Source organism: Solea solea, chromosome 12, assembly GCF_958295425.1.
Source record: "Solea solea chromosome 12, fSolSol10.1, whole genome shotgun sequence".
Lineage (NCBI taxonomy): Eukaryota > Metazoa > Chordata > Actinopteri > Pleuronectiformes > Soleidae > Solea > Solea solea.
Window position 1 is genome coordinate 6,088,811 of NC_081145.1, and position 26,057 is coordinate 6,114,867.

Here is a 26,057-nt window from a genome sequence, read left to right on the forward strand (position 1 = left end):
ATGTCTGCAGGCTCTGAGGGTGCATTAGACTGAAACTGAGTAGAAAAAAAATGTCCAGGGGAAAAAGGGAAGGGGAAGAGCTGCACCTAGAAAGTCAGCGGAGTGGAAAAGTGGGTCTGATATGTCATAACAGGTCAAGATCAAAGTGGAGGGATGAACCTAATATTAGGCCGCTGCTCTCTCTCTCTCTCTCTCTCTCTATCCTTCATCATTTCCTCTTCCTCACTAAAAGAGCGTTCCCACTCAAGATGGTATCATACTTGAATATATACAAACACAGTAATCCACTATACACGACTTAATAGTGGCACAGCTTGGAAGGCAAAGGTCCCAGTCCTTGTGAATGTGTTGAATCAACATCGTAGCTATGCCATTGAAACGCCAAAGATAGCATGTGGCTTGTGCAGGGTTTTACACGTGGTTTAAAAATCATGTGGTATTTAATAAATCTTAAGACAAAGGCGAGAAAAAAATTTATAAAAATATAGTTTCCTTGATCCATCTGCAGGTCCTGACCCACTGATTGACTTAACCTATGCAAAGGGCAGATGCTGTTGTGTACCTGGCTGATTGTACTGTATTCCATTGTAAGTCACTTTGGATAAAAGTGTCTGCTAAAATGACATGTAAATGCACTAGTTTGACTGAGTTACACTAACACAATCCTTCTTTGCGGCAGTGTTACTAAGCCATAAATGTTGAAAAAGAAATACTAGGGCTGTGCCATATTATACTGGTATTAAAGGTAATTTGATAGGTGGAGTAAAACACAGTGAACATTATCATGTTTGTTCAAATTCTTCGACATATTCATCCAGTAGCTAAAGGAGAAGGGACCGCCTGCTCGGCTGAGCAGTAAACAGGATGAAGAAAATGACCCCTGTCTTTAAGTGTCACACTGTGAGCAGAGTCACGGATATTTCCAGGTTAAAGAAGTAATAGCTGTGAGGAAAAGCCTGTCGCTCCAACACGTTAAACACAAGCGACACACACAGCACATGTGTATGTGTAGCTACACTCACAGTAACACACTTAGTGCGAGTGTCAGATGTTGTTGCTACAGTAACAGATGGCAAAACAGGTCAGACAGACCATAGACAGACCATAGACAGACCATAGACAGACCCACAAGCAAATGACTTCTACCAAAAACCCTCAATCTCTTACCTGAGTTTGTACAACACTTAACATGCAGTGAAATACCAGTGCTTTGAATATGTTTGAATGTTTTGAATGCGTCACTTATGGAAAACAGATTCAAACCATATCTGTCACCCAGCAGTTCACACTGATTAAAAAATGAGACGGCGAGGCAACACATGATGTGTCTGTTTCATCTTATATTGTACTGTGCTGCTTCTGTTCTGCTGGAGAAGAAGCTGCGCACAAAAAGGACAAATACTTATACAAAGTGAAGTCGCTCTCCTGGTCAGTCATTCTTACTCTCCCTCGCCTCCCCCCTCTCTTAACATTCTGCATTCTCTGTTTTCCTGCCTCCCTCCCTCCCTCCCTCCTTACTTCTTTCTCTGTGTGAATGGGAGCCGCGGGCAAGCAGAGCCACAGGGTGCTCTTTGTGAGGGGGGAGAAAGGCTGCTCTGATCCAAGGGGAAGTGGCTACTGTGGGGGCAAACCCCTGCATTGTGTGAGGGGCCTGTATCCTCGCCCTGGCTTAAATTCACTCACACACCCACAAGCAAACACATCCACACACACATAACACAGGTCCCTCTTCACATCCTTAGCCTTTTGTGGTGAAGGGTCAAGTACACACACACACACACACACACGTGCGCGTGCGAGCGCACACACGCACACACATGCACAGAGGAGGAAACTGAACACAATGGGTGCCAGTCTTTGCAGCCTCCAGTGTTTCTTTACAAACCCTTCACGTGTTGCTGTATAAGACAGGGACTGATTCGTGAGCAAAGACATAGTAAGGAGGACGAGGAGGAGGAGGAGGAGGAGGAGTGAATGCATGAAAATATGAGAACAATGAGACCAAAAGAGAGAAAGAGAATCAGACAGACAGAGGAAAGACACTGAGGGATGGTTTTCACAATTTGATGTTGAAAAGCTCTGTAATGGAGGGAGCAACAGCAGGTTGGATAAGGGAGAGAAGAAGAGACAATGACTCGCCTGTGTCAACAGACAGAGAGAGAGAGAGAGACAGAAGAAAAGAAAAGAAAAGAAAAAAGCCTGCTTAACGGGAACAGGAAGTACAGATACGCAGTGGGAGAGCACCAGATGCCTTGTCTCAAACCTGTCTGGAACACCAGCAGGTGCGACAGTTTGACAAACGTCTCCTCTCGTCTCTTACCTGTCGTCCGTCAGCCCTCCACAGGCCGTTGCTGGTTTTGGTGGGGGCAATGGTGACTACTGGAGGGGTGCCGGGGACGCCGTGACCCCTGGTCTGGCCCAGGAGGGGTCCTAAAGAGCCCCGCTTTGGAGTGGTGACTGGGGAGCTGTGGCTGGTGGCTGGGGAAGAGACTGGGGATGACTCACCGCTGAGGGCAGAACCTGGGGAGAGGAGAGGAGAGGAGGTGTAAGTGACAGGAGAAGAGTCAACAGTCATACACAAAGTACGTTTACATGATCAGTTAAGTTGAGGACTGACTGTAGCATGACTTAACACTGCAGCTCCACAACTACACCATTTAACTGGACCACTGTTCTTGTCCCCTTTTGAATTGAATGAGCCTGGCTCTGTGATGGAAGGTGCCATTGTGGCCCTATGGGCTTGTTAGCAGTAGGTATTTTCTAGTTAACTCATCCATCACATAACAAAATATAATACATATAATCCATACAATGTCTTTCTACCATCCATTAACTTCAAAACGTTTCATTCTTAAAGCTATAAGAGCATCATTTTGATCTCCTCGTCAGGATTTCACCATGTTTCCGCACAGTTGTCTTCATTGTGTGCCGCCATCGTCTTCATTGTTTCTTGGTCAAAGCCCCCGGGGCATATTTATACAATGCTGATTTGACTCACAACTGCATTATGTGGGTGTGTTAATCAGTGAGTTGACACGACATTAGAAAAAAACAAAATTACTGTATAAGACCAACTTAAACCGGATCTCGATGGAACTAAATTTGTCAAAGTCGGACTAACACACCCAGGGTCTCGCGAATCAAAGTCAAACTCTAACTGCTTGTACACATTTTTGCCTCACCAGAATCAGACATTATCTGGCATAGGTGCTTCCCACATGCACGTCACAGTTCCCACTCCCCGTTTAAACCCAGAAATATTCGTAGAAGCTGGTGCAAAGAAGAAGAAGACAACAGCAAGATAAATTCAGGCCTGACGAGGAGACCAAATGTGTGCTCTGTCAGCTTAAAGACGTGGAATAGCACTCAACATGCTGGAGTAGTTGTAGGAGTGTCACGTAGAGTAACCAGAGAAAACCCAGAACATGCAAGTTGCACACAGAGAGGCCCTGGGTCAAACAGGGACGCAAACCGACAACCTTCTAGCCACGACGTCATAGTCTAATGACTGCTGTCCATGTTGTGACATAATACAAGAGAAAATGCTGACGTTCACACTGATTTAGGCTCTTTGAGGAAATGCATAGTGGTGAAATGTGACATAAACAAAGGAAAGTGTAAAAAGATGGACACAAAGAAAAGGTAAACACACTGTATGTGGCAGTTAGGCCTGTGTGTGTGTGTGTGTGTGTGTGTGTGTGTGCACACTGATGTAAAAGGAAAACAAATCAGATATATGGAAAGTAAAAGAACGATGAAAGTGTTTAAGAAAAAAAGAAAAGAAAAAGAGCTTGAGTGTAACATAGCAAAGGAGGAGGTGTTAAACGAGACAAAGAGAGAGAGAGAGAGAGAGAGAGAGAGAGAGAGAGAGAGAGCGAGAGAGAGCGCTAGTTCTCCTTCACGTACACTTCATCATTACTCTATTACAGTAACTAATTAATCAGCGCACACTCACAGAAACTCAAACATATTCAGAGACGGCACGAAGAAATAATGAGATTATAAAAAGGTGGAAGAAGAGAGTGAGAGAGCTGTAGGGAGAGGGAGTGAGAGAGTGAGAAACGGAACAAGATGGTGATAGTACGGGGGAGAGAGGGAGGGACAGAGAGAGAGAGAGAGAGAGAGAGAGAGAGAGACAGAGAGAGAGAGAGAGCTTGTTATAATTGGCTGTAATTAGATTCTCATTATTAGGAGATGAATGGAAACGGATGAAGGAAGAGACAGAGAGGGAGAGGTCACAATAGGTCAGCTCTTATCCAACACCTTCATTAGGATACCAATGAGCTGAGCCAGGAGACACACACACACACACTCACACACAAACACACACAAACACACACACACAAGAGAGCTACAAGGCACTAAAACATTCAGCATTTATTGACAGAACACACACTGTGGTCTGTTAAATGATCTCCATGCACAGTTGCTGCTGTGAAGCATCAAAATACATGAGATTCCTGATTTTTGTGTGTGTGTGTGTGAGAGAGATGGAGTACGCCGGCATGGACTGACGTGGACCCTCATTTTAGTATGAGTGGAACTGCAGCCTTGACTGTGCTCTGCAGACGTGGAATATAAATAAAGTAGAACCCAGGCCTCACCAGGTCACCTGTATCATGTTGATTTGCTAGTGCACCTAGAATCTAGAACTACTCCTTTAATTGTGTTGTCACAGTTCAGTTTGTTGGTTTAACAATGACACGGACTATAAATTCAGGAGATGTATTAAAGGATAATGAACAAACCTGGCACCAGTCGTAAAGGGGGGTTTGTTTTTGGGTGTGCCCCTCACACTCTCTGCTATAAGTGTGTGTGCGTGTGTGCGTGTGTGTGTGTGTGTGTGTGTGTGTGTGTGTGTGCGTGTAGTTAGCTCTCCAGAGTGTGGAGCCGCTGGAGCTCTGTTTTTTTTTTAAAGAGGATAGATCACCGCTCACCTCTGGGATCCTCAGCCTGTTTGGCCAGTTTACGCAGAGCAGCAGCGAATCCAGAGTTTGCAGATTGGGCAACTGCGTTCCCATTGGTTAGTGGACTGAGGGGACTGACAGTGGCCGTGGTGCGAGTTGCCGTGGAGATCATTCCTAATGATGATGATTTATTGGACTCATGGTTCATACCTGAGGAGAAGAGTGGCGAGAAAGATGCGAGGAACCATTATTATTTTTTGGATGAAACGCACACAGTCCAGTCCAGTGTGTGTGTGTGTGTGTGTGTGGACATCACAGTGAGTTTATACTGTATGCTTGGGTCAGCTCCACTTGAGACAAAGTGAGCACTGACCCTAATAGCAAATCACACACACGAGTGCACCCACGTCCGTTTCCTCAAGGGAGCCGGTCGACACATCTCAAGACCTCGGGTGTGTCTACACACACACACGCCGTGAGGTATCACTGCATTTTCACACTGACGTCACCATGACACTCATGTATGAACGAAAAACAAACACACACACACAGGAGTAACGCTTGTATCGATCTGCTGGAAACACTCTGGACGTACTTTGAGTTAACGTGGTTGCACTAACCTTTGTGTTCACCCTCTACCCTCTTACTGACCCACTAATGTTAATTACAGCTGGAAATAGCCAGCAACCCCCCACCCACCCCCCCGCCTGCTACAGCAATGACCTCATTACCACCACCACTACTACTACACACACACATACACAAACACACAACCACCTTTGAAGCATGCGCACGCAGCCATATACCACAGGAGGAACAAACAAACAGCCAAAGCAGTGGACACACTCATGAAAAATTCATACATTCACATTGAACACCATTACTAAATGTTGTTGCTCATCACATGGATGGTTCTGAAGAAGTGGAGGGGGGGGGGAGGGATGGGGGAGGGGGCAGGGGGAGGAGGAGGAGGGTGTCGAGAAAATCACATCCAAGAATTTGTTAAGTGAACATGTAGTAAAGCTCATATTGCTGCTCGTCGACCTGCCACACTTCACACACACACGTGAGCACATAAACACACAGCAGGAGCCCAAGAGTGAGAGAGTAAGACATATGGCGCGCTAACAAAAAAAACATTGGATATCGACGATTATCATGATAAATATCAGGTCATTACTTTGCTGTAACAAAAAGTAAATAAATTGTGGAGAACAAAACTGATGAAAAGTACAAAGGGCAAACCTTAGGGTGAGTGAACATGTAGTAGAGGTGGACACGCCATGAGAGTAACATTTGCAACCACTGACACTCCACACTCACACACACACACACACACACTTCCTGTGTCCCCAAATTATAAAACAGACGATTTAAGTTAATCTAAGTTTCGGGGGAAATAAGCTCTTCTTGGTTTAATGACAAAAGACAAAGCTTTATTTTCTTTAAATAACAAATCATGTGTTCATTTGAACAGTACTGATTGTCATGCAGTCAGTAACGTGTGTAAGGTGTACAACCAACCTGTGTTTAGCTTCTGACATGAGTTAATCACACATTAGAAGCTCACAGAATAAACAAAGGTGTTCTTTTTTTAATTCAACTTCTTATCTACTTCTTATTATAGTCCTTTTACTCCCCCCCCCCACACCCCTTTTTTTTGCTTTACTTACTGTATTTACATGGCAAGAAAAGTGAAACTAAAAGTGACAGACAGAGGGAAATAGAGATGAAGAGAGTAAAAGCTCAGATCCTGACAGGCTGTGAGTGTGTGTGTGTGTCTCTGTATCTGTGTCTCTGCTGAGCCCAGCAGTCAAGGGAGCGATGATAAGACAGTTTCAATCGACTCTTTCTCTCCCTCCCTCTCCTCTCACTCACTCACTCTTTCCTTTCTATCTCTCCCTCCCTCGTTTTCTCTCTGTCTGTCTGTCTCTCCTTTATCTCAGCATATTGGAGCTTATTTAACAAAAGCCAACAAACATAATCTTCTCTGTGTTTCTTGCCCTCTTTCTTCAATCTTTTTCTTTCAGGCTGTTCCACTGATATCCTTCCATGTCATTCACACACACACACACATACAGTAGTAACATATGCATGTGCACATACAGTAATTCAGACATGAAAACAGACACACTCACCCTCCTACTCACTGTTCTCCTCCTGCTCGTCCGTCTTTCTGCTCCTCTGTGAGACTCTCTCTCTCTCTCAGCCCTGCAGCTGCTACACAGTCACGTGACATCTTTTCTCTCCACTCCCCCCCACCCATCCTCCTCTCCATCCACCACCGCCCTCCCCTCCCTCCACTCCCTCCTCCTGCTGCTCTTCCTTTCTCTCCCTCTCCATCCAACCTCTTCTCCTCTGTGTCACTCTTCTTATCTTTACATTCTCTCTCTCCCTCTCTCACTCTCTCAATTTGTGCCTCTGTTATTTTCTCTCTTCATTCTTCATCTTTCCCTCTTTTGGTGCTCACTCCTGGGAGGGTGGCAGTGGTTGAGTGGAGTGGAGGGGGGTGGAAGGAGGAGGGTTAAGAGGGAAGAAGGGGAGGGAGGGAGGGTGTGTGTGTGTGTGTGTGTGTGTGTGTGTGTGGCAGAGGCTAGTGTTATCCCCCCATCCATCACTCTGTCTCGTTGCCAGTCGGCTCTGACTGCTCTGGGGGATAGGGGTGAGTTCATTGGGGTGTGGGGGCGTCTGACAGTGACCTTTCACCCTTTCACTCATAATACAAATTAAGACATTTACCATCCTTTAGTAATCTGTTTTTAAAAGGTGACGACTGTCATAGTAAACACGTCTACATATATATATATATATATATATATATATATATATATATATATATATACACACACAGACAATGGCTCCGCTGTAAAGACCATTTTAGAGAAACTTAAAATGTTATGCTTCAAAAGTGCACAGTTCTACCCCCAAAGAGTCATATCCCAGTGTTATAATGTATTATAAAAAAACACATTTATCCCAGGTTTAAATGGGTTTTTGTTTATCAATGTAATGAGATCAGTGGGAACACAGGACCGTGGTTTAAAACGTTAATTTCCTGTTTGTCTGCTTAGTTTTTTGGCAGAGATGCACATTTTCAGCCCAATGCTTTAACACACATCCATCTTTCGTCCATTAGCATAGTGTTTAGCCATGAACATTTTTGGCAAACCTTACTTTTCACTGTACTCATTTAATTACGAGCTTAAAGATACAAAACATAGTGACGACGGTCTTTGTCTTCCTCTGGCTCATTTGTGATCACAGTTCATGCCACCGGCAACTCCCTGGCCAATGAAATGATGATGTTTCTATTGAGATAATGAGGACATGGACCAGTCTACATCTGTGTGAACCATATTCAAAATGTGCATAATTGTGCATGTCGTCCACAGCTTTGAACAGCAACAGAACCATAGCTTACCGTTGCTTGGCGGGCATACATTTTGTTTGTGAATGTGGTGTGAATCCACGTTGGTCACAATCTCCATGATTTACTTGGAGTGTGCCATCATCAGCTCATTCACCATTAATATACTCACACATATATATATATATATATATATATATACATATACATACAGTATATCATCTGTAGCCTACACCACGGCGGTAATCTGTCTCAAAGAGCAAAGGACATTTTTGATTACATTTTTCTGGGGATGTAAGTTATGGCCGAGGAAAGAAATGATTTGGATTATAATGACACTATGGCAGACATTTGTAAGTGCTGTCTCCAGTTATTATATACATTTTTCATGGTGATGTACTATCTACATTTTAGTTAATCTCTTCTCAAAGCCATACCCCCATCAACCATGCCACAGTCAATGGATCTGTCTGATTTGTCTTGATCACTTGGATGTCACTTTAAAAAAAAAAAAGACTCTTTATCTGAGAGCTAGAATTACTATGCAAAACATTTATTCATTACCTACCAATTATTCTATTTGAGGCCAATTGCAGCTGACATAAACGGCGACGACTGTAAAGAGGCTGGGTTCAGGTCATCAGTCGATTACAGGGCAAACGACTACAAACAACAACCATTGACCTACAGTCAGTCTAAGGTCTTGAACCTGCTTGTCTACGGGCTGTGAGAGGAAGCACTGCAGGATACTACGAACAAATCCCTTCAACTATCGCGACTTAAATGTTCACTTAGCACAACACGTCAGCCTACAGCTGTGTTTTTACAATGGGAATTTCAGAGGCACTACAACTGTGAGCATGTTTCAACGAGCAAATATTTGCGTGCATTGCATGAACAAACAGAGTCATTCAGAGAAAATGGACAGAACTGTGGCGCCTTATTGGTTTTGAAACCAGTCTGAGCTGTCAAACATATGCAAACAGCCAATCTCTGCTCACATGCTATCACTAAGGTGCTAGTGAACTACCTGAACACGAATGGTGGGCTCCACTGACGGTGTTATGGATTAAGACGGAGCACATTAAAAGGAGCTGTCCGTGTTCGTGTTCAGTCAGCAGCTGGGAGAGTCTTAGGATCTATATGGGATTAAGTTAAGCAATGTGGTCATCTTAGGTGGATTCCATACTTATATTCAGCTTTATGATTCACATTTGTGTCCACTGACTGACTCTGTTTACAGTTAGTTAGTGGAGTTGTGGGAGGGGCTACCTCCAAACATTAGATGCAAACGTCAAAGGCTTTGACTTTGGAACAGACTTGTGAAGATGTCTAGAGATTATGAGGGACACATCACTCATGTACTGTATAAAGGCACATTTTCCATTGTTATATAATGGAATAAACCAAAACTATGATCTCGCTGTGTGATTGTTTTTATATAGAAGAACCTTCTGTGTTGCACAGTATCAGCTACATTCAGGAACTTTACCATTAGCTCTGGACACAAACAGATTTGGGTTACCAGTGGGAATGTGTTTAATCAGCCTTCAATCCTGGGTTAATTAAGCATGCAGGTTTTTATTGGCTTTGGCTCCGATCGTCATCGGGTGGAACGAAAGACCTGAACATGCAAATTTCTTGTTCATTTTCTCTATTTTTGACGCAACATGGGATCATCTAAACCACTGGTGTCAAACTTGCGGCCCACGGGGAGCCCTTCAAACAATTCAACATATGTGTTTTTTTATTGTGAAATGATGTAAAATATCATCACAACTGTTGTTGTTTTTTCCTCCGACAAGTGTTTATCGCGACACATCTGTGGCATCACGATTCACACATGGGTGACACGTGTGACAGTGCAGACCAACCACTGGCCCTGGTGTTAATGGAGGGTTCTTTTATGAAGCTAAATCCACTACTTCTCGTGTGAAATAGGCTTTTAATACACAATCAATTAATAATATAAAATAGATACACAATCACTCTATACTGCCCAGCCTGACGACGTGTGTGACACACGGCACATTGAGAGACTTGTGTCTTTGACACCTTCTCTCTCTCTCTCTTTCACTTTCTCACCATCTCTTCCCACACACACAAAAACAAACACCCACCACAGTGAGGCTGGGAGGACAGCAGGGGAACCAGTTCAGCCCAACGAGCTCATGAGAGACGAGTAATTAAGTAACCTGTGTTTACGAACAGTTACCTAACATTAGACTAATAATGGGAGTGCACAGAAACGCTCTCGCACACAAAGTCTGAACACAAATATGCTCTTTTTTAAGGTTTAAGACTCTATTAATTTGGCCCCGAGGGCTGAGGCTGCTCGCACGTACAGCGACCTTGCTGTTATGTGAGCTGGAAGACTTTTTTTTCAAATATCAGTGACATGCACACACAAAACCAGTCGCATCTGCATGGCTTCAGAGAACATTATACTGACATAGATTCATTTCCAACAGATTTACTTTCACATTAACTGTTATTACTTTATCCTAAACCAAACATTTTTATTATGTATTATGTAAAATAATATAATGTGATTTAATATTGCAAATACTGCAAATACAGTCTTTGCAAAGTCATATTCTATGACAACAAATGCCAAGACTTGTGTTAAGATATGAGACTGTATTCTTTCAAAACGTCTGTTCCTAACCTTTTTACAGTTTTCTGAATCATGGCTATACCCTTAAAACCATGTCATCACCTTCAACGTTAAGTTTTTGTCACTGGGATTTGCCATTAGTCCTCATAAGTCAGACCAATCCCCACAATGGTCCCCACAACATGAAAAACACTAGATACCACACACACAAAAAGAGAGAGAGGAAGTGTGTGTTGTGAGAGAGAGAGAGAGAGAGAGAGAGAGAGAGAGAGAGAGAGAGAGAGAGAGAGAGAGAAAGAGAGAGAGAGAGAAAAAGTAGCCAAATGTTTTACAGCCTCTTAAACTTGTCTGTAATAGCAGTCAGAGTGGCGTCAACACAGCAGTCTCCTGGGTTACTCCAGGGGCTGCTAAATGGCTTTACTAGCTCCAGTCACTCTGCAGCTCACACAGAAACACTTAACACTTCCTTACAATCCATAAACAATGCACACATGCTGGCCCTTTTCCTGCATTGCACACACTGAAAATGCAGAAATAAACACAGAACTTCAGGATAATAACACAACGATGACATGAGCAAAAAAAAAAAAGTAAAGTATCTGTGTAAATCTGAAGAAATGACAGCTCCCACACGGAGTTCGCCGCCTGAGGTTTCAGGCGTCTTGTGTCACAAGAACATATGCACGTGACTCCTAAAGGGACCAAACAGCCAACATGCATTTATGCTTTTGGGCTAAATGGAGCAGAAAAACCACATGGTGTAATAAACAACACCTCCAGCAAAACAAACACACAAGCAGGAATCAGATCCAAAAACATGATGGAGCAGAGAATTAGCTGCACACAAAGGGAATACTAATAATCTACTGTGCCAGTGTGTGGAGAACAGGAGTCATTACTTAGTCTCATATTAAACAGTGCATCCGCCAGAGCACAGCCATGTTTACAGTGCTATCTCAACAATGTTGAGATGTTAGTGAAAGGTCTATAAATTATGACTGCTGAAGCTTAGAGGTGAAATGTGGCCTGTCAGCAACACTGGCAAGTCTCTCCTCTCTTGTCTTCTCTTCTCTTTTCTTCTCTTCTCGCCTCCACTTCAACCCCTGGCTGCAGGCCACATCCTCATTCAATGACCCATCTCCATTTCTCTAATCAGTGTACTTGTCTACAAGGATCTTGTCACTGCTGTCAGATACAGAAAACAGGAAATAAAAATAGCAGCAGTTTGGGGAGCCCTTACACCTTTCTTTCTCTATCTGTCTGCGTTATCGTTTCTTTGCCTTGTCATCTCCTCCTCACCGTCTTCACGTCGGCTACATTTCTGTTCTCCTCTGTGTCATCGATCTTTTCTGCCGCGCGTGGCTCAGTCGTGTCTGTCTCTGATAGGAAGATGATGCTAAAAGATAACTTACTGAGTCTCAGTTTGTTTTTCGGCGCCTGGCTGTGTCTGACTCTTCACCTCCGTCTCTCATTGGGTGTGAATTTCAAACTGGAAAAACAGTTCATTGAGGAAGGTTTGGCTCAGCTGGAAACACAATCTGTTTCCTCAATAGGAACATGAGTGTTTTCTGTTTGTCATTATCCTGACCAAAAGAGTTTTAAATCACAATATTATTGCAGTAGTTGTAAGTTTTACATTCTTATATGTAAACGATGAGCGTTCAGACAATGTGTCAATTAAAAGACATTTTTAGAGACTAATGTCTGAACATTCTGGAAGACAAAAGATTTTACCCAAAAATGTTGCAACATATTGCAATGGTAAAATTTGTATTTATAGAAATAATTACTTTACTTTCAAATGTTTTAAAACATGTTATTAATGTTACCAAAAATAATTAAAGTTAGTTAGAAATACTACAAAATGCTACTAATGATTGGTACACATTTTTAAGTACAAACCAGAATCGTAAATAACATCAATTTGAATCATGAGGTGCTGGAATGACTGGAAAGATGCAGGCAAAATAAATCCCTGGGACTGTATGTTGGCAAAAAGTTTTCCTTGTTCCCAATTATTCTAAAAATGGAAATATTCATCATTGTGAGTGATATTTTTTGGGAATAAGCTGGTTTGGTAAGTGTAAGAGTGGTAAGTCTAACTAACTCTTCAGGAAACTAAGGCAAGTTTGTCCAAGAGTTGCATGTGTGTGTGTGTGTGTGTGTGTGTTTTCAGCCTAGATATTTACACACATCGTTTCTCCTGCTCTGGCCTGAGGCTGGCTCCGTTCACCAGGTGCTGACACCATGCCACGGTGCCTTTACCACAACCATCTGAGCAAACATGAGGGCGGGGAGTGCACACATGCACGCACACACACACACACTCATTGAAAAAAGGTGTACAGCGACTCAAACTAGTCTGTCAGGCAGGTGTTGGATTAGTAGAAAGTGCTACCTGCAAAATAACTGTTACTGTGACAAACATAAATGGTTCTGTTGAATGACACTTTAATATGGTGAAATATGGGCCGAAATATGGGCCGTCAGAGCAGAGCGGAGTCAAAGGTGTCGCCTCTGGGAAAACTTAGTATACAAGTGTTATGGATTATTTCCTTGTAGATTATCGGTGTTTATTTAAGACGAGAACAATGAGGAAAATGGCCCGGTAGTTGATTCACACTTCTCTCGTGTTTCAACTTGAACATGTTCCATTTGCCTGTCGGTCATATGTCTGACATTTGTTCTTGTGACTGCTCATGTGACTTGAGTGTGTCAAAGCTCTAAGAAAGAATTTTACTTTGTGCTTCCGTGTTGTATTTGAATACAATTTTTCCTGTTTCTAACTCTGCCAAGGGAGTTATGTTTTTGGCTGTGTCTGTCTGGCGGCAGCATACCTCTCAAACAGATTTGAAGAACAGATTTGGGTTACAATTTCTGAGGATGGGGGTTATTATGGCACAAGGAAAAAATAATTGTTAACCTTGCCATATAGGGGAGTGTATTTGCACCATGGGCAACCTTGCTCTGACTTACCTGCTCTGACGAGGCTCCAAGTGAGCTGAGCCGATCCTAAAGTGTGATGTCAACAGACTGCCGGCCACTGATTGGTCAGAGAGTGTTGTCACGGGAAGAGTCACGAGCGCGACGTCTGACGCAAGAGTCTAACCCAGTGGTCTCAAAGTTGCGGCCCGGGGGCCACATGTGGCCCTCCAAACAATATCAAGTTGTAACAAGTCCTTTCTGTTTTATAAACTTATTATTTGAAACGATCCAATCCAACTTTATTTGTAAAGCACTTTAAAACAAACACAGTGGACCAAAGTGCTGTACAGACTAATGGATAAAAGACAGAAGAAGTAAAAGACGGAGAAGCTCACACGAGGCAATAGAGTAAAAAGGAATCAATGCGGCATATTGATATGTAATTTTGAGCTCATATCGTCGACCACTGGGCTTTTTTTTTTACTTGACTGGCCCTGACTGACCAGACGAGACAGTCAGTGGCCCACAGGTCATTTGAGTTTGAGACCCCTGGTCTAACCGAACAAGCCGAACTGTAGATCAGTTAAAAAGACTAAAAAATCCCTGAAAATGTATGTCAATCTTTCTAGAATCTCAGTTCAGGTCAAACTGAACGATTCAGTGATTCAGTCCATGTTGAGGATGAAGTCAAATTGTATGAAGTAATGGTAAATGATATACCAAACCAAGTAGTGTAGAGCCAAGTGGTGCTAGAACTGCATAATGGAAGAGATGATTTCATAGCATATGTGTATCTCAGCTCGGGCTGTGGGTAATGATTATTTTAAATATCCTTTTATCCCACCTCATCATTTTGTCTCAAACATGTCAGTTAACTAGTAAAAATGTCCACTTGTTTTAGTAGAGTAACATTTACAACTTTATAATATTATACATAAGCTATAGAAAGAAAAGGCATTTTCACAACTGGACCTATATCAGAGACAGTGGCCAGTGAAGGTTTCTTGAGTTCCTAATTCATTTTCTGTTGATTGACTCAACCATTAATCATTTCAACTAAAAATAATCACCTCTAATTATACTATGAATCTTTTGTTGAAATCATTTTTTCTTGACTAGAAAGGACATTTGATCATGACCATCAGTATTTATTTGCGTGAGCGTCCTCATCTGCTAATGAAGATGTAATATCATCCACAGCTGAAGAACACACCTACTAAAAAGGTAAAGGCTGTGGTTTCCTAGTTTTTTTGAACAATCATCAAAATGATGTCCCGGGCCAACTACACAGTGATATTACAAAAAGAGCATATCCTCAAATGAAGGTTACACCACTTATTCCTCTCCTGCCTGTGGATTAGGCTAATTGATTGTACAAATGTTTCTGCTCTAATGACATTGAATCTGCAGGGAGTAAAAAGTAGCACACAACCAGAGGACTATAAAAGTGGCACAATTCACTGACAGAAAATGACAGCATATTGTAAAATCTGCTGCAGCTTAATGACACAGACACAGGCATGGGACAAAATCCCTGTCGCAGTTATTCTGACCAACATAACTGTGATTCCTGATGTTACTGCAGTAAAGCAAGCAAACATGCAGAGCCCTCTGTCTAATCCTTCATTTGGTTTGTATACATAAGCTTTAATGGCGCAGAGTGTTTAACATTGAAGAGGAGTAAATTGAACGTACTACCTGTGAGAATGTTTGCATAAGCGTATTTTTGCTTTCATGTAAAAGCCTTTTATGCTTCTTTTAGGCAACGGTCTCCCTAAACGGAGGCAGCTAACTTGCGCCTCCATGTTTCTAGAACAGTAGAAATTTACTAAGTAATCACAGGGCGAAGGCTCCGCCCACAAAAACCTGACACTAAGACCAATGAAGAAGGAAACATGGCAGAGAAAGTAGGAGATGAGTTGTGAAAGTGTCCACACCCTTTGGACGGTGTAGTTCATATTTGTGCACATTTACACACAATTAAAAGTGATGAACAGAGCTAATGTTTATGCACTAAAATAAACAAGGGAGGTCATGACATGACCAGCAAGTTGCAGGCTCCTCCTTCTAGCACCTGAAAACACTAGGACTGTATGTTGACATGTTGGACAGCATTTTCAAGTTCACTATTAACACATTTCTCTGTTCACAGTTTCTCCACCATCAACTTATTGTGAGTGTTTTTCTTTTTTTTATCATGATATGCAGTAACATCCTATATTGTCCCATCACTAATGACACTGGGGTGAATCCTATGCCATGAGAATGGGTTTACAGTATCAATATGAGAAGGAGGTAATTAAAGAGATTGGAGGTTTACTCAGTGACTCCTGCTGAGCAGCTGGTCTATGGCAGGTCAGGATCAGCACATGGCGTATGTAGCATATGCGCGCGTGTGGGTGTGTGTGTGTGTGTGCGCGTGTTGAACTCCACCTGCGGGCTGTGTACACACACAAAAGCGGCGTGATCCGCTTGACTGCTGCTAATGCGCCCAGCAGCATCTATCTCAGCCAAACAATAGAGCCGCTGTTAAAGGTCCCGGATTAAAGAGCGACTCCTCTAAATCCCATGGGTGCTGCTGTGTGACTAACCAAATCAAGGTGACACACACACACACACATACACACAGTGCTTCAGCTCAGTCTTCTTCCTGTCCGTTAAGTTTACTGGGGGCAGTTCAAACAGCAGCACTGTTTGATCACCGACAAGTCTGACGAGAAAGATAAGAAGACACACTGACGCCTCACACCTCCTGCTACTGCGTCATGTGAGCGCGCGCGCGCACATAACTACAACAAACAGGAATCAGACTAGTCTAATTTAAAAAAAACAAGAGCAAACAGTGTTGTTTAAATGAGCACTTTATGACTGAGAAAATACATTCCCCCTGCTGAAAGAAGTAATGTATTTGCCAAAACTATCATATAAAGTTTTTGGCGTTATTAGTGTATTGTTGACGATGTTGTTGTTGTATTGTGAAAGGGTAAACCGGAAGCTGTTTTCCCCCTCAATTCTGCAAACACAACCGGTTTTTACCACTGATTCAATCACACACAGACACACACTAACCACTTTCAGACTACTGCAATTAACAAAATTAGACTAAAAATTAAACACAAATCCGCGTTAAAAACGCACAAAAACGCTACTTCCTGTCGTAAAAAGCGACACAAAGTGAGGATGTCCACACTTATGTAAACGCGTGGAATAACAAGTCTTGTGAGTCTGTTGACAACTGAACAAATGAAAGCCCTGACAAATAAAATGACGTAGCACGACAGGCGCCTCAACTCAAGCCCGGGTTGACTTTAAAAGCAGTGACTACACGAAAGACTTCATTATTAACTCCTCGCAGCAGCAGTAGTAACAACAAAAGACACACACACACACACACAAAACTAACAACTTACCGCTTCACCGAAGAAAATAGCCTACTATCTGCGTGTTTTGCGCATCCTTGCGTAGAGAAATTACAGCAGTGTGAGGCGAGGAAACTGTGTGGTCCTCCTCACAGCAGCAGAAGACACACACGGAGAGGGGACAACACATTAACTGCCCTCTCTCTCACACACACACACACACACTCAGAGAGAGAGAGAGAGGCGGAGTATCAGATGAGGAGGGGAGGGGGGAGGGAGTAGGAGGAGGGCGAGCACCTGCTCCACTGATGCTCCCTGGAGAGATGGATGGATGAAGAGAAGGAAGATGTGGCCCCAGACTGCAGATACCTCAAAGCCTGGACATGTTTACTGTCCACTGGAGACAATCAAGCCTGTGCATCCTCCTCCTGCTGCTGCTGCTGCTGCAACACTGTACAGACACCACTGTTCAGAGAAATACACCGGCCATTTCAACCCATAATATTAATTATAATAATTACTAGAGAGCCCCAACCTTACAAAGTAATACTGGAGTAAAACAGTGTTGAAAATGTCAACAATTCCCCTTATTTAAAAAAAAAACTAAACCGTCAAAGTGGACACACCAAATCAAATACAGCATAACCTCTTCAGTAGGTCAATGGGCCTTTTTGCACAGCAGCCATTTTGACATGTTTCAGCAGGAAAAGCACAGGTGTTGCTGATCACATTAACGATGGCTCAGTTCAGTTCGTGTAAGTCAGGACAGAGTGACAGTGACCCAGCAACACACGCTGAAACCAAGGAAGCTAAAGGGAACTCAGCCTTCGCTCATTTGATTACTCACACCTGTGACTTGTCGAAATGGCGGCCATGCAAATAATGCAAATGCATCATGTTTAAATTGTACGCTGCTCATCTCCTACACCAGCATATTATAACCACTGCTTCTATTAATAATAATGGTAATTCATCTTTAGTTACACATATACATGTATAGTTTCATTTAAATAACACCTTCACAACTCATTCAGTGACATGAGGTGACTTTTTATCCAACAGGCAAAACTGAAGCAAACCTCTCCCAGGTCACACAGCACCATACACCCAGCTTCATGGTTTCAAGTGTGGGATTTAGTGACATCTAGTGGCTGTTTACTGAACTTACCAAACCACACCCTATTTAAAGTCTAATTGTAACAAAACACTAACACTTGTTAGTTTCAAAATATAAACATAAAAATAATAATGAAATAAATATGAATTATATTCAGTTTTTGCAAATAGATTCTGCAAATTACATTTCCTGACTTTTAAAACATAAAGTAAACTACCTTTTAATTCATGGCAGCAGGAGTAACTCTCAGGATTCGGTCTTTCTGGATGAAGAAGTATAAGAAGTATTTGTTTTTTAGATAGATTTACTATTATAAATGAGTAAATAAGGGACACACCCAGTGGGCCTTAAAGGTCCCGTATATAACAATTATGTTTGTATATTATGTGTACAATCCCTTTAAAATAAGTACATGAATTATTTTTCATCGACCTTTTAAAAAAATGTACTTTAGGCAAGGGTTGCACTTTAATGAAGTGTGCCATCTTGTGCTGTCATGTTTCTACAGCAGCTGGAAATGAAAAGTCAGCGAGAGCATATGGTTTGCATTTTGACGTTGAAGAAAAAAAACAGCTTTGCTTAAATATATCAACCATATTTATGGGAAACTCATCAGCTGATGGACAACTCGGTGTCCTGCTGAGGACGACATCTTTTCTAATCTTTAATTATTGTGTTATTTGTAATTATTATTAATTGTGTATTATTAGTAATGCTTGTAAGAGAAGAATCTTTATTGTTTTCTTTAATGTCTGAATTCTTTTTTAATGTCGTTTTTTTCACCCTACTGGTTTCTTCCACACCCTCACTCATACTACCTTTACTCAATTTTGATTTAAACATAGTGAGAGAATATGGGATGAGCAGAGTGCTCCCATTTGATACAATATGTAGTGTCGCCATTAGATGTCACCAATTCTTCCACACGAGACAATTAATCAACTGTGATGAGGTCTTCCTGTGGTGAGGCCATACAGTAATAATGGCTGCTGATGATGTGGAGGAGAGATGAGAAACTCCTATAGGGACGTATACACTATGATATAGAAATAAAAAAGAAAGAAAGTGTATTTATGTAAATGTAGGATTGTGGTTGAAATCCCAGTGACTATATGATCACATCTCTGAGACGAACTAATGGCTGATTGCTTTCCACAGCTGTTTGTGGTCTCTCAGGGGCTGTGCAGTGTTTTCCCATAAACCAAGTAAATCCTGTATAAGGGAATGCAGACTTTAAAAAGTGTCTCATCTTCTTCAACACTTGAAGAGAGAAAAGGCCCGAGGTAAGTCGACCACGGGCAAGAGCAGCGTTGACGCACATCTGCTCATAACGCATATGCAATATCTTAAAGTGACTTCACAATGCAAGGGCAGCTTGACAAGCGCCCGTCTGCACAGTTATAATCATCTGTCAAATATCCCAGGATTATCCGCCAAACCGCATGTGCTGATGTTTGAAATAATAAATAAATAAAGGAATGAATAAAAACACGGTGGTTTATCAGAGCGTGTTCTCTTAACGCAGCTGTCTGCCGTGCCCCACACTCAAGGTTAATTCAGAAGTGAAATATGAAACGTCTCTGTTGTCATTACACTCTCATAGTATATTCTGTGTGCTGTGTAAATTAAAAATAATGACGGGAAATATATCATAATACTCAGCAGATCATAGGGGAACGATCATTTTTTTGTTTTATGTGTTTCTTTTCTAAATCTCTCCAAATCATTTCTATGGAAGCAGAACTAAGCGACTGCTTGGGGGGGGGAATAAATCATTTTAACATATTAAGGAAATCTAGGTATCTTCAGATATATTTAGACATCTAAATAAAGCTGAGCTTAAGTTCTATGGTTTTATTTTGGAGTTGCTCATTTAGTGCACATCTGTTTTTTTTAAAAACAACAACAAAGTCTTTAAGCTGGTTTACACCACACTTACTGTAGTGCAAATTATTAGATTTTTTTTTAGACACTAGTTTGGTGTAAATAACACTAACAACTATAAATAATGCAGTTTAAAGTGTTACATTGGTATCAATAATAAACACCGGCTCCTCTGAGGTGGTGGGAGAGGGGCCCCCCCCCCAAATCAAATCCAGCTTCGGGCCCCATGAAGGCTTAGCTCAGCCCTGTACGTAAAAAATACTGAACATTTTTGTATGAATTCCTTCTGATATTTACTGAAGTCTCAAACTGTGTGAACTATTGAGTTAGAAACACGTTTATATTAATATGCATCTGTCATCGTGTGCTATATAAGCTCACTCATGCTGCTGTATTTCATCTAATACTTGAACATCTCCCCTGCCCCCCGTCTCTCCATCACTCTTCTCTTCATCTCTGCCATCTCTCTCTCTCTCTCTCTCTCTCTCTCTCTCTCCGACTCCGGAGCAGCTGCTCCACTTTGCAGCTATTTAACAGCTGTTTTGCATTGATTTGCGCTTCCGAGTGCAGATCTCTACCTTGTCTATCCTCCCCGTCCCCATCACTTTCTGGTTTCTACCCTCCCTCTCTCTCTCCCACTCTCTCTCTCTTCCTCTCTTCCTCTTGCATTTCTAAGATGCCAGACACGCAGTCACACCAAACAGCCTTGATGTTTCCCTCAATGAAAGTACTGTCTCCTCCAAGTCTTTCACTGAGATCAATTCAGCGATGAAAGTGTGCACGTGCACACACACACCGGGGCATGCTTTAAGACAAATGGATACACACACACACACACACACACACACACTCTATTAGTCATACATTTGTGCATTTATGCACACACAAACAGACAGATTAACAGTCGTCTACTTTTCTCTCTCTGTGGAAACAACAACTGAGGAGGGAAACAAAAAAGAAAAGAAGAAAGCGAGGCTCCCTTATAATCCCCAAATCCTTCTCTCTTGTACTCAAACCTACACAGGAGAAAAGAGGGGTAGTGAACAAGAGTTGTGTGTGTGTGTGTGTGTGTGTGTGTGTGTGTGTCTACAGAGACTAGTGCAGCCTGACATGATTTATGGTTCGGCTGTGCGCTGCAGGCAGACTTTCGCTTTTCTCTGAGGTTGGTGTCTCACCTCCATTTTTTGTGACCTATACAGGTAGGATAGCGTGTGTGTGTGTGTGTGTGTGGGGGGGGGGGGTGCATGCATGAGTAGAAGATAACCTGTTAATTGCACACACGCATTGGTGTGTGTGTGTGTGTGTGTGTGTGTGTGTACTGAAGGTGCATGACAGAGCAGCTAAACGCTCAGACAGTTCATGTCGTGTGCTGCTCCACGTGTTTATGTGCAGTGCTGGGGTCAAAGCACAAAGTGGTGTATGTGTGTGTGTGTGTGTGTGCGTGCGCGTGTGTGTGCGTGTGTGTGTGTGTGTGTATTTCTCTGGGTGGGTTATACTTGGCAGTGGACTGAAGGATCCCCCATTAAGTAGCGTGTAAAAGAAGCCAAGCACAGAGGCCATTATGAACTCAGACAGTAATAGCTCCAGGAATCTTTCTGCCTCTGGAGACCTGGTCATTAGCCTATTCCTCTCTCATAAAGCCCTCTATCCATCACACACACAAAGCGTACACACATTTGTATGCACAAACACACAAGCACATGTACACTTTGTCTCTGTCTCCTGCTTCTTCTTCTTCTTCTTTATTTTTGCGCTGTCTATTCATGTCAAGTGAAGAAGATCCGGGGATACTGCAACAAGAACAATCCACCAAGACATCCACAGATGTCTTTGGAACACACACACACACACACACACACACAGATGCTCATTTACAAAAGCAGTGAGGCATAATATCAGCCATGAACCCAAACCCCTGATTATTTAAATGTATTCCTCCTCCTCCATCCACTGAAAGTGATAAGCTATAGCAGCCTATCAACTCTGGTGTGGTCAGAGATTACAAAACACAAACACTGGTATTACGTGGATGGACAAGCATTACGTAAGGGCAACTTAACCTAGTGACTCGAAGGAATTCCTGAACCCCTAACCTTAACCACTGCAGCTAGATCTTAACCTTACCCCTGGCTTAACGATATGAAAAGAGTGTGTTCTCAAGCGCCATGAGAGAAAGTGGGAAAAACACACACATACGCACATCCACACTTCGTATTTACTCTCACTTGTAGCCCCCACCCACCCACAGACACACACACACACACACACATGCACACACAGATATTCTTCCACATTCATTTGGACAAGAGTAAACAAAGCGTCATCCCCACCAGCTCCTCAGACATGAGGTTCTACCTCATTAAGACCAGGTTTTGTTTGGTCCCCAGGAGGACTACTGGTCTTGACAGGGTCAATGTTTACACCAGAGAGGGTCCAGATCCAAGAGGTAACAAATACAAGCACCTACACACACACACACACACACACACACAGAGTCACATTAAGTACATTGTGTACCAGCACACAAACTAGAGGGAGTCCAGAGATAAGGGAAACCTGGGGATGAAGAATCATTGGTGAAGGTAACGCTGGAGTCACTCACTCTGTGTGTGAGGGAGAGAGAGAGAGAGAGAGAGAGAGAGAGAGAGAGTGAGAGAGAGAGAGAGAAAGAGAGTGAGAGAGAGCGAGAGCTGTAAAGATAAGCCCTAATCCTGTTTATTACCTCCTTCCTCTCTGCACTCTACCTCTCTTTTTTTCATTTTATCTCTCTCATTTTCTTTCTCTCCCCCCTCATCTGTTATTTTTCCTGCCTCTCCTCTCATTTCCTAGCGCACACACATATACTTACATTTAATGCACACACACACACACACACACACACACAGAGAGAGAGAGAGAGAGAGAGAGAGAGAGAGAAACACAAGTGCTCACATTGTCAGTTTACTCCTGTGATGTTGGTTGGCCTGGGGCTGAGACGAGGAAACAGGGAGGGGAGTGTTGATGTGTGCTGCTCTTTTCCTGCTCTGTTCGTGTCCTGCGGAGAGAATTACCTTCCCTTTGTCTGTGTGAAGGGGCTGCTGCCTTTACCATCTGTGCAGTGGATACAGTGGCAGACGTGTGTGTGTGCGTGCGTGTGCGTGCGTGTGTGTGTTCCTGTGCCATTATACTTAATTAATAATGTTAGGCACATAACCCTCAGAAATAAAGACATTTAAAATGATTTGATGTCTTTTATGGGGGGAATTAGGGGAGTTATTGCTTGTGAGTGAGGTCCTAGGTTTACGGGTTAAAACAAATAAATGTCCCAGGGTTTTTACAGTCTTTACATTCCAGTACAGCGATTTTTTTTTATGCTGACAAAACAACCCAGGGCCTTTAGCTATCTGAAATGAAATATTCAAATGAACGCATATAAATATTTGAAACAATATTTAAGCTCAAAGTGCATTCATCGTTGCTTGAATTGTGTATTTTCTTTATTTCAGTCTTTCTAATTGTTCCATCACGTGTGTATCTGAGCTGCTGGTTGTTTTCAAATGTTACTCACAGTGTTCGGTGTCACTCTGATTCTGTTAGTCATGTGACTTTACTATTTCATCACACCTAAGAAACCTTTTTTCATAACTGAGGGACTGAAAAGACAGTGTTTCCACTTGCAGGAAATGTTTGACTACAATGCAGTATATGCGGTGGTGAGCACTGTTTGGAACTCTGAATCGACTGTCGGTCTGAATATGAGAGGGAATGGTTTGTTTGTTTCCGTGTTGGACCTCCGATGGACTGGCGACCTGTCACTCTATATCAGCTGGGACTGGCACCAGTGACCCCGCGACCCTCATGTAGAGGATAAAGCGATAGACAATGAACGAATGAAAGGATAGTGAGACTTTGTTCCACAGAAACGCTACATAGGAAGTTCCAGGAAGTTTGTAGGATCCATTTAGTGTTAGGTTTTTATAAGACACAAGTATATCATTTGGATTTTGTTTGATGCACTTCATTTTCAGTTAGTATGTGTTTACAAGAGCTGAAGCGTTCAGTCATGGGGTAAAACATACAAAAGGAAACGTCATCAAATATTACATGCAGACGTTGTTTTCTTTCATCCTCTCACTCCTCATCTTCTCTGCCATTGCTTTCAGCACACTGCATTTTCTTTCTTCCATCTTCCCCTCACACTGTCCTCATTCCTTCATCCCCATCTCTCCTTTCTTCCTCACTCACTCACTCTCATCCCTCTCTTTCATTCCTCTCTTCCCCTCTTTCGCTCTCTCTCCAGATGGAGGGCAGAGAGTAGCAGCTTGCTGTGGTCAGGCCAATTATTTACATAATTATGATCTCCCACTTAACCACATGATCCCGTACCTGGGTGTGGGCAATTAGAGTCAGCATTATGCAGATTATGCAAATACAGTCGGAGGCAGAACAAGACCCTGTAACCATACATGAGTGTGTTTGTTGACTTGTGTGCTGCTGTGTGTGTGTGTGTCAGAGGGTTCACACATGTGTGCAACAGAATGTGGGACATTTTTGACTTTTCATTCCAGAAACAGTGACATGGTTTCTGTTAAAGTGTATCCCAAACATTTAAAAACAAATCATCCATACCACTGCAGCAGCAGCAGCAGTAGCAGTAGGTGGTGCAAAATGTAAAGTCGGGGTCAACACGGAAGGATAAGAAGATGTTTATGATGTAAATAAAGAGCACCACTAGCTATATCTCTCTCTCTGCCATTAATCCAGTGCTGTCATATTTTTTAATGGTTTGCTTTTACTTTTTACACATATGCAAATGTTCCACCTCCCTCAAGCATCAAGTCTTTCATGTAATATTTCAAGATTTGTGTGTCACCATTCACGGTTTTTATGTGCAAATCAAACGTAAAGGTTGAAACTTAATGTAGCTAGTGTTTTTCAATGTTTTTAAATGTTTTAAACATCTTTGTTTTAACCTCCTTGCTAATGAAATGCCTGCAGAGGTCATCCATCCCTTCACATGAGGGTCTCAAGGTCGCTGGTGCCAATCCTGGCTGACATAGGGCGAAAGGCGGGGTGCACCAGGTTGCAGAGGTCATTTAAAAAGAAAAAAGGTAAAAAAAAAATGTGAAATTGCCCTTTAAAACCACACTATAATGGTGGCACCTGCTCATTTATATATATATATAAAAAAAAAAGATCCTCAGGCTACTGACAAAGAGAATAAGATACAAAAATAAGAGACGGGTAAATGAGATGGAGAGGAGATGGCAGCATGACACCCTGTTTGTGTGTGTGTGTGTGTGTGTGTGTGTGGGTGTGTGTGTGTGTGCGTGCGGAGTCACATGCAGGTTCAGTGAGAACCTGCTTACATGGTGTGGCCAGGTGGCAGACAGAGCCATACCCATGGGTAATCAACAGGCTCCATCACTTTGTGTATTGTACGTGCACGTGCGTGTGCGTGCATGTGTGTGTGTGTTTGTGTGTACGTGCCTCGGTCGCAGCTGGAGCACTGTGGCACCTCACGGGCGAGGCGTGTGCAGACACACATCTGCATTGTGAAGCACACATGCCCTGTGTGACAGTAACTGCCATCTTAACTGCTATTATAAGCAGAAAAGGCTGCCTCTCTTTCTCTCTCACACACACACACACACACAAACACAAACATATGCAAACACACACACACACACACATTTACTGCACATACACACATATGTACACACTGACACATTCAATCAATTATGTTTTGACATGGTCCATGAACATGCAGATGGTGCAGGACCAGCGGGAGCAGAGGGCTCTCTCTCTCTCTCTCTGTCTCTCTCTGTCTCTCTCTCTCTCTCTCTCTCTGTCTCTCTCTCTCTCTGTCTCTCTCTCTCTCTCTCTGTCTCTCTCTCTCTCT

At 42.5% G+C, this 26,057-nt stretch overlaps 1 protein-coding gene across 5 annotated transcripts in view; it reads right to left on the minus strand.

Annotated features, from left to right (window-relative positions):
- The window catches only part of LOC131470179 (genetic suppressor element 1-like), a 48,120-nt gene that overhangs the window by 12,385 nt on the left and 9,678 nt on the right, over window positions 1-26,057 (minus strand). For 2 of the 5 annotated variants that reach the window (XM_058645820.1, XM_058645819.1), the window contains exons 2-3: window positions 4,938-5,117; window positions 2,321-2,520 (exon numbers count right to left, since the gene is read on the minus strand). In XM_058645820.1, coding sequence (XP_058501803.1) covers window positions 2,321-2,520; window positions 4,938-5,117 — 380 coding nt within the window. Of the gene's footprint in view, window positions 1-2,320; window positions 2,521-4,937; window positions 5,118-7,045; window positions 7,142-17,226; window positions 17,369-26,057 lie in introns of those variants that run through there. The other 3 variants (XM_058645821.1, XM_058645823.1, XM_058645822.1) reach the window with 3 other exon arrangements.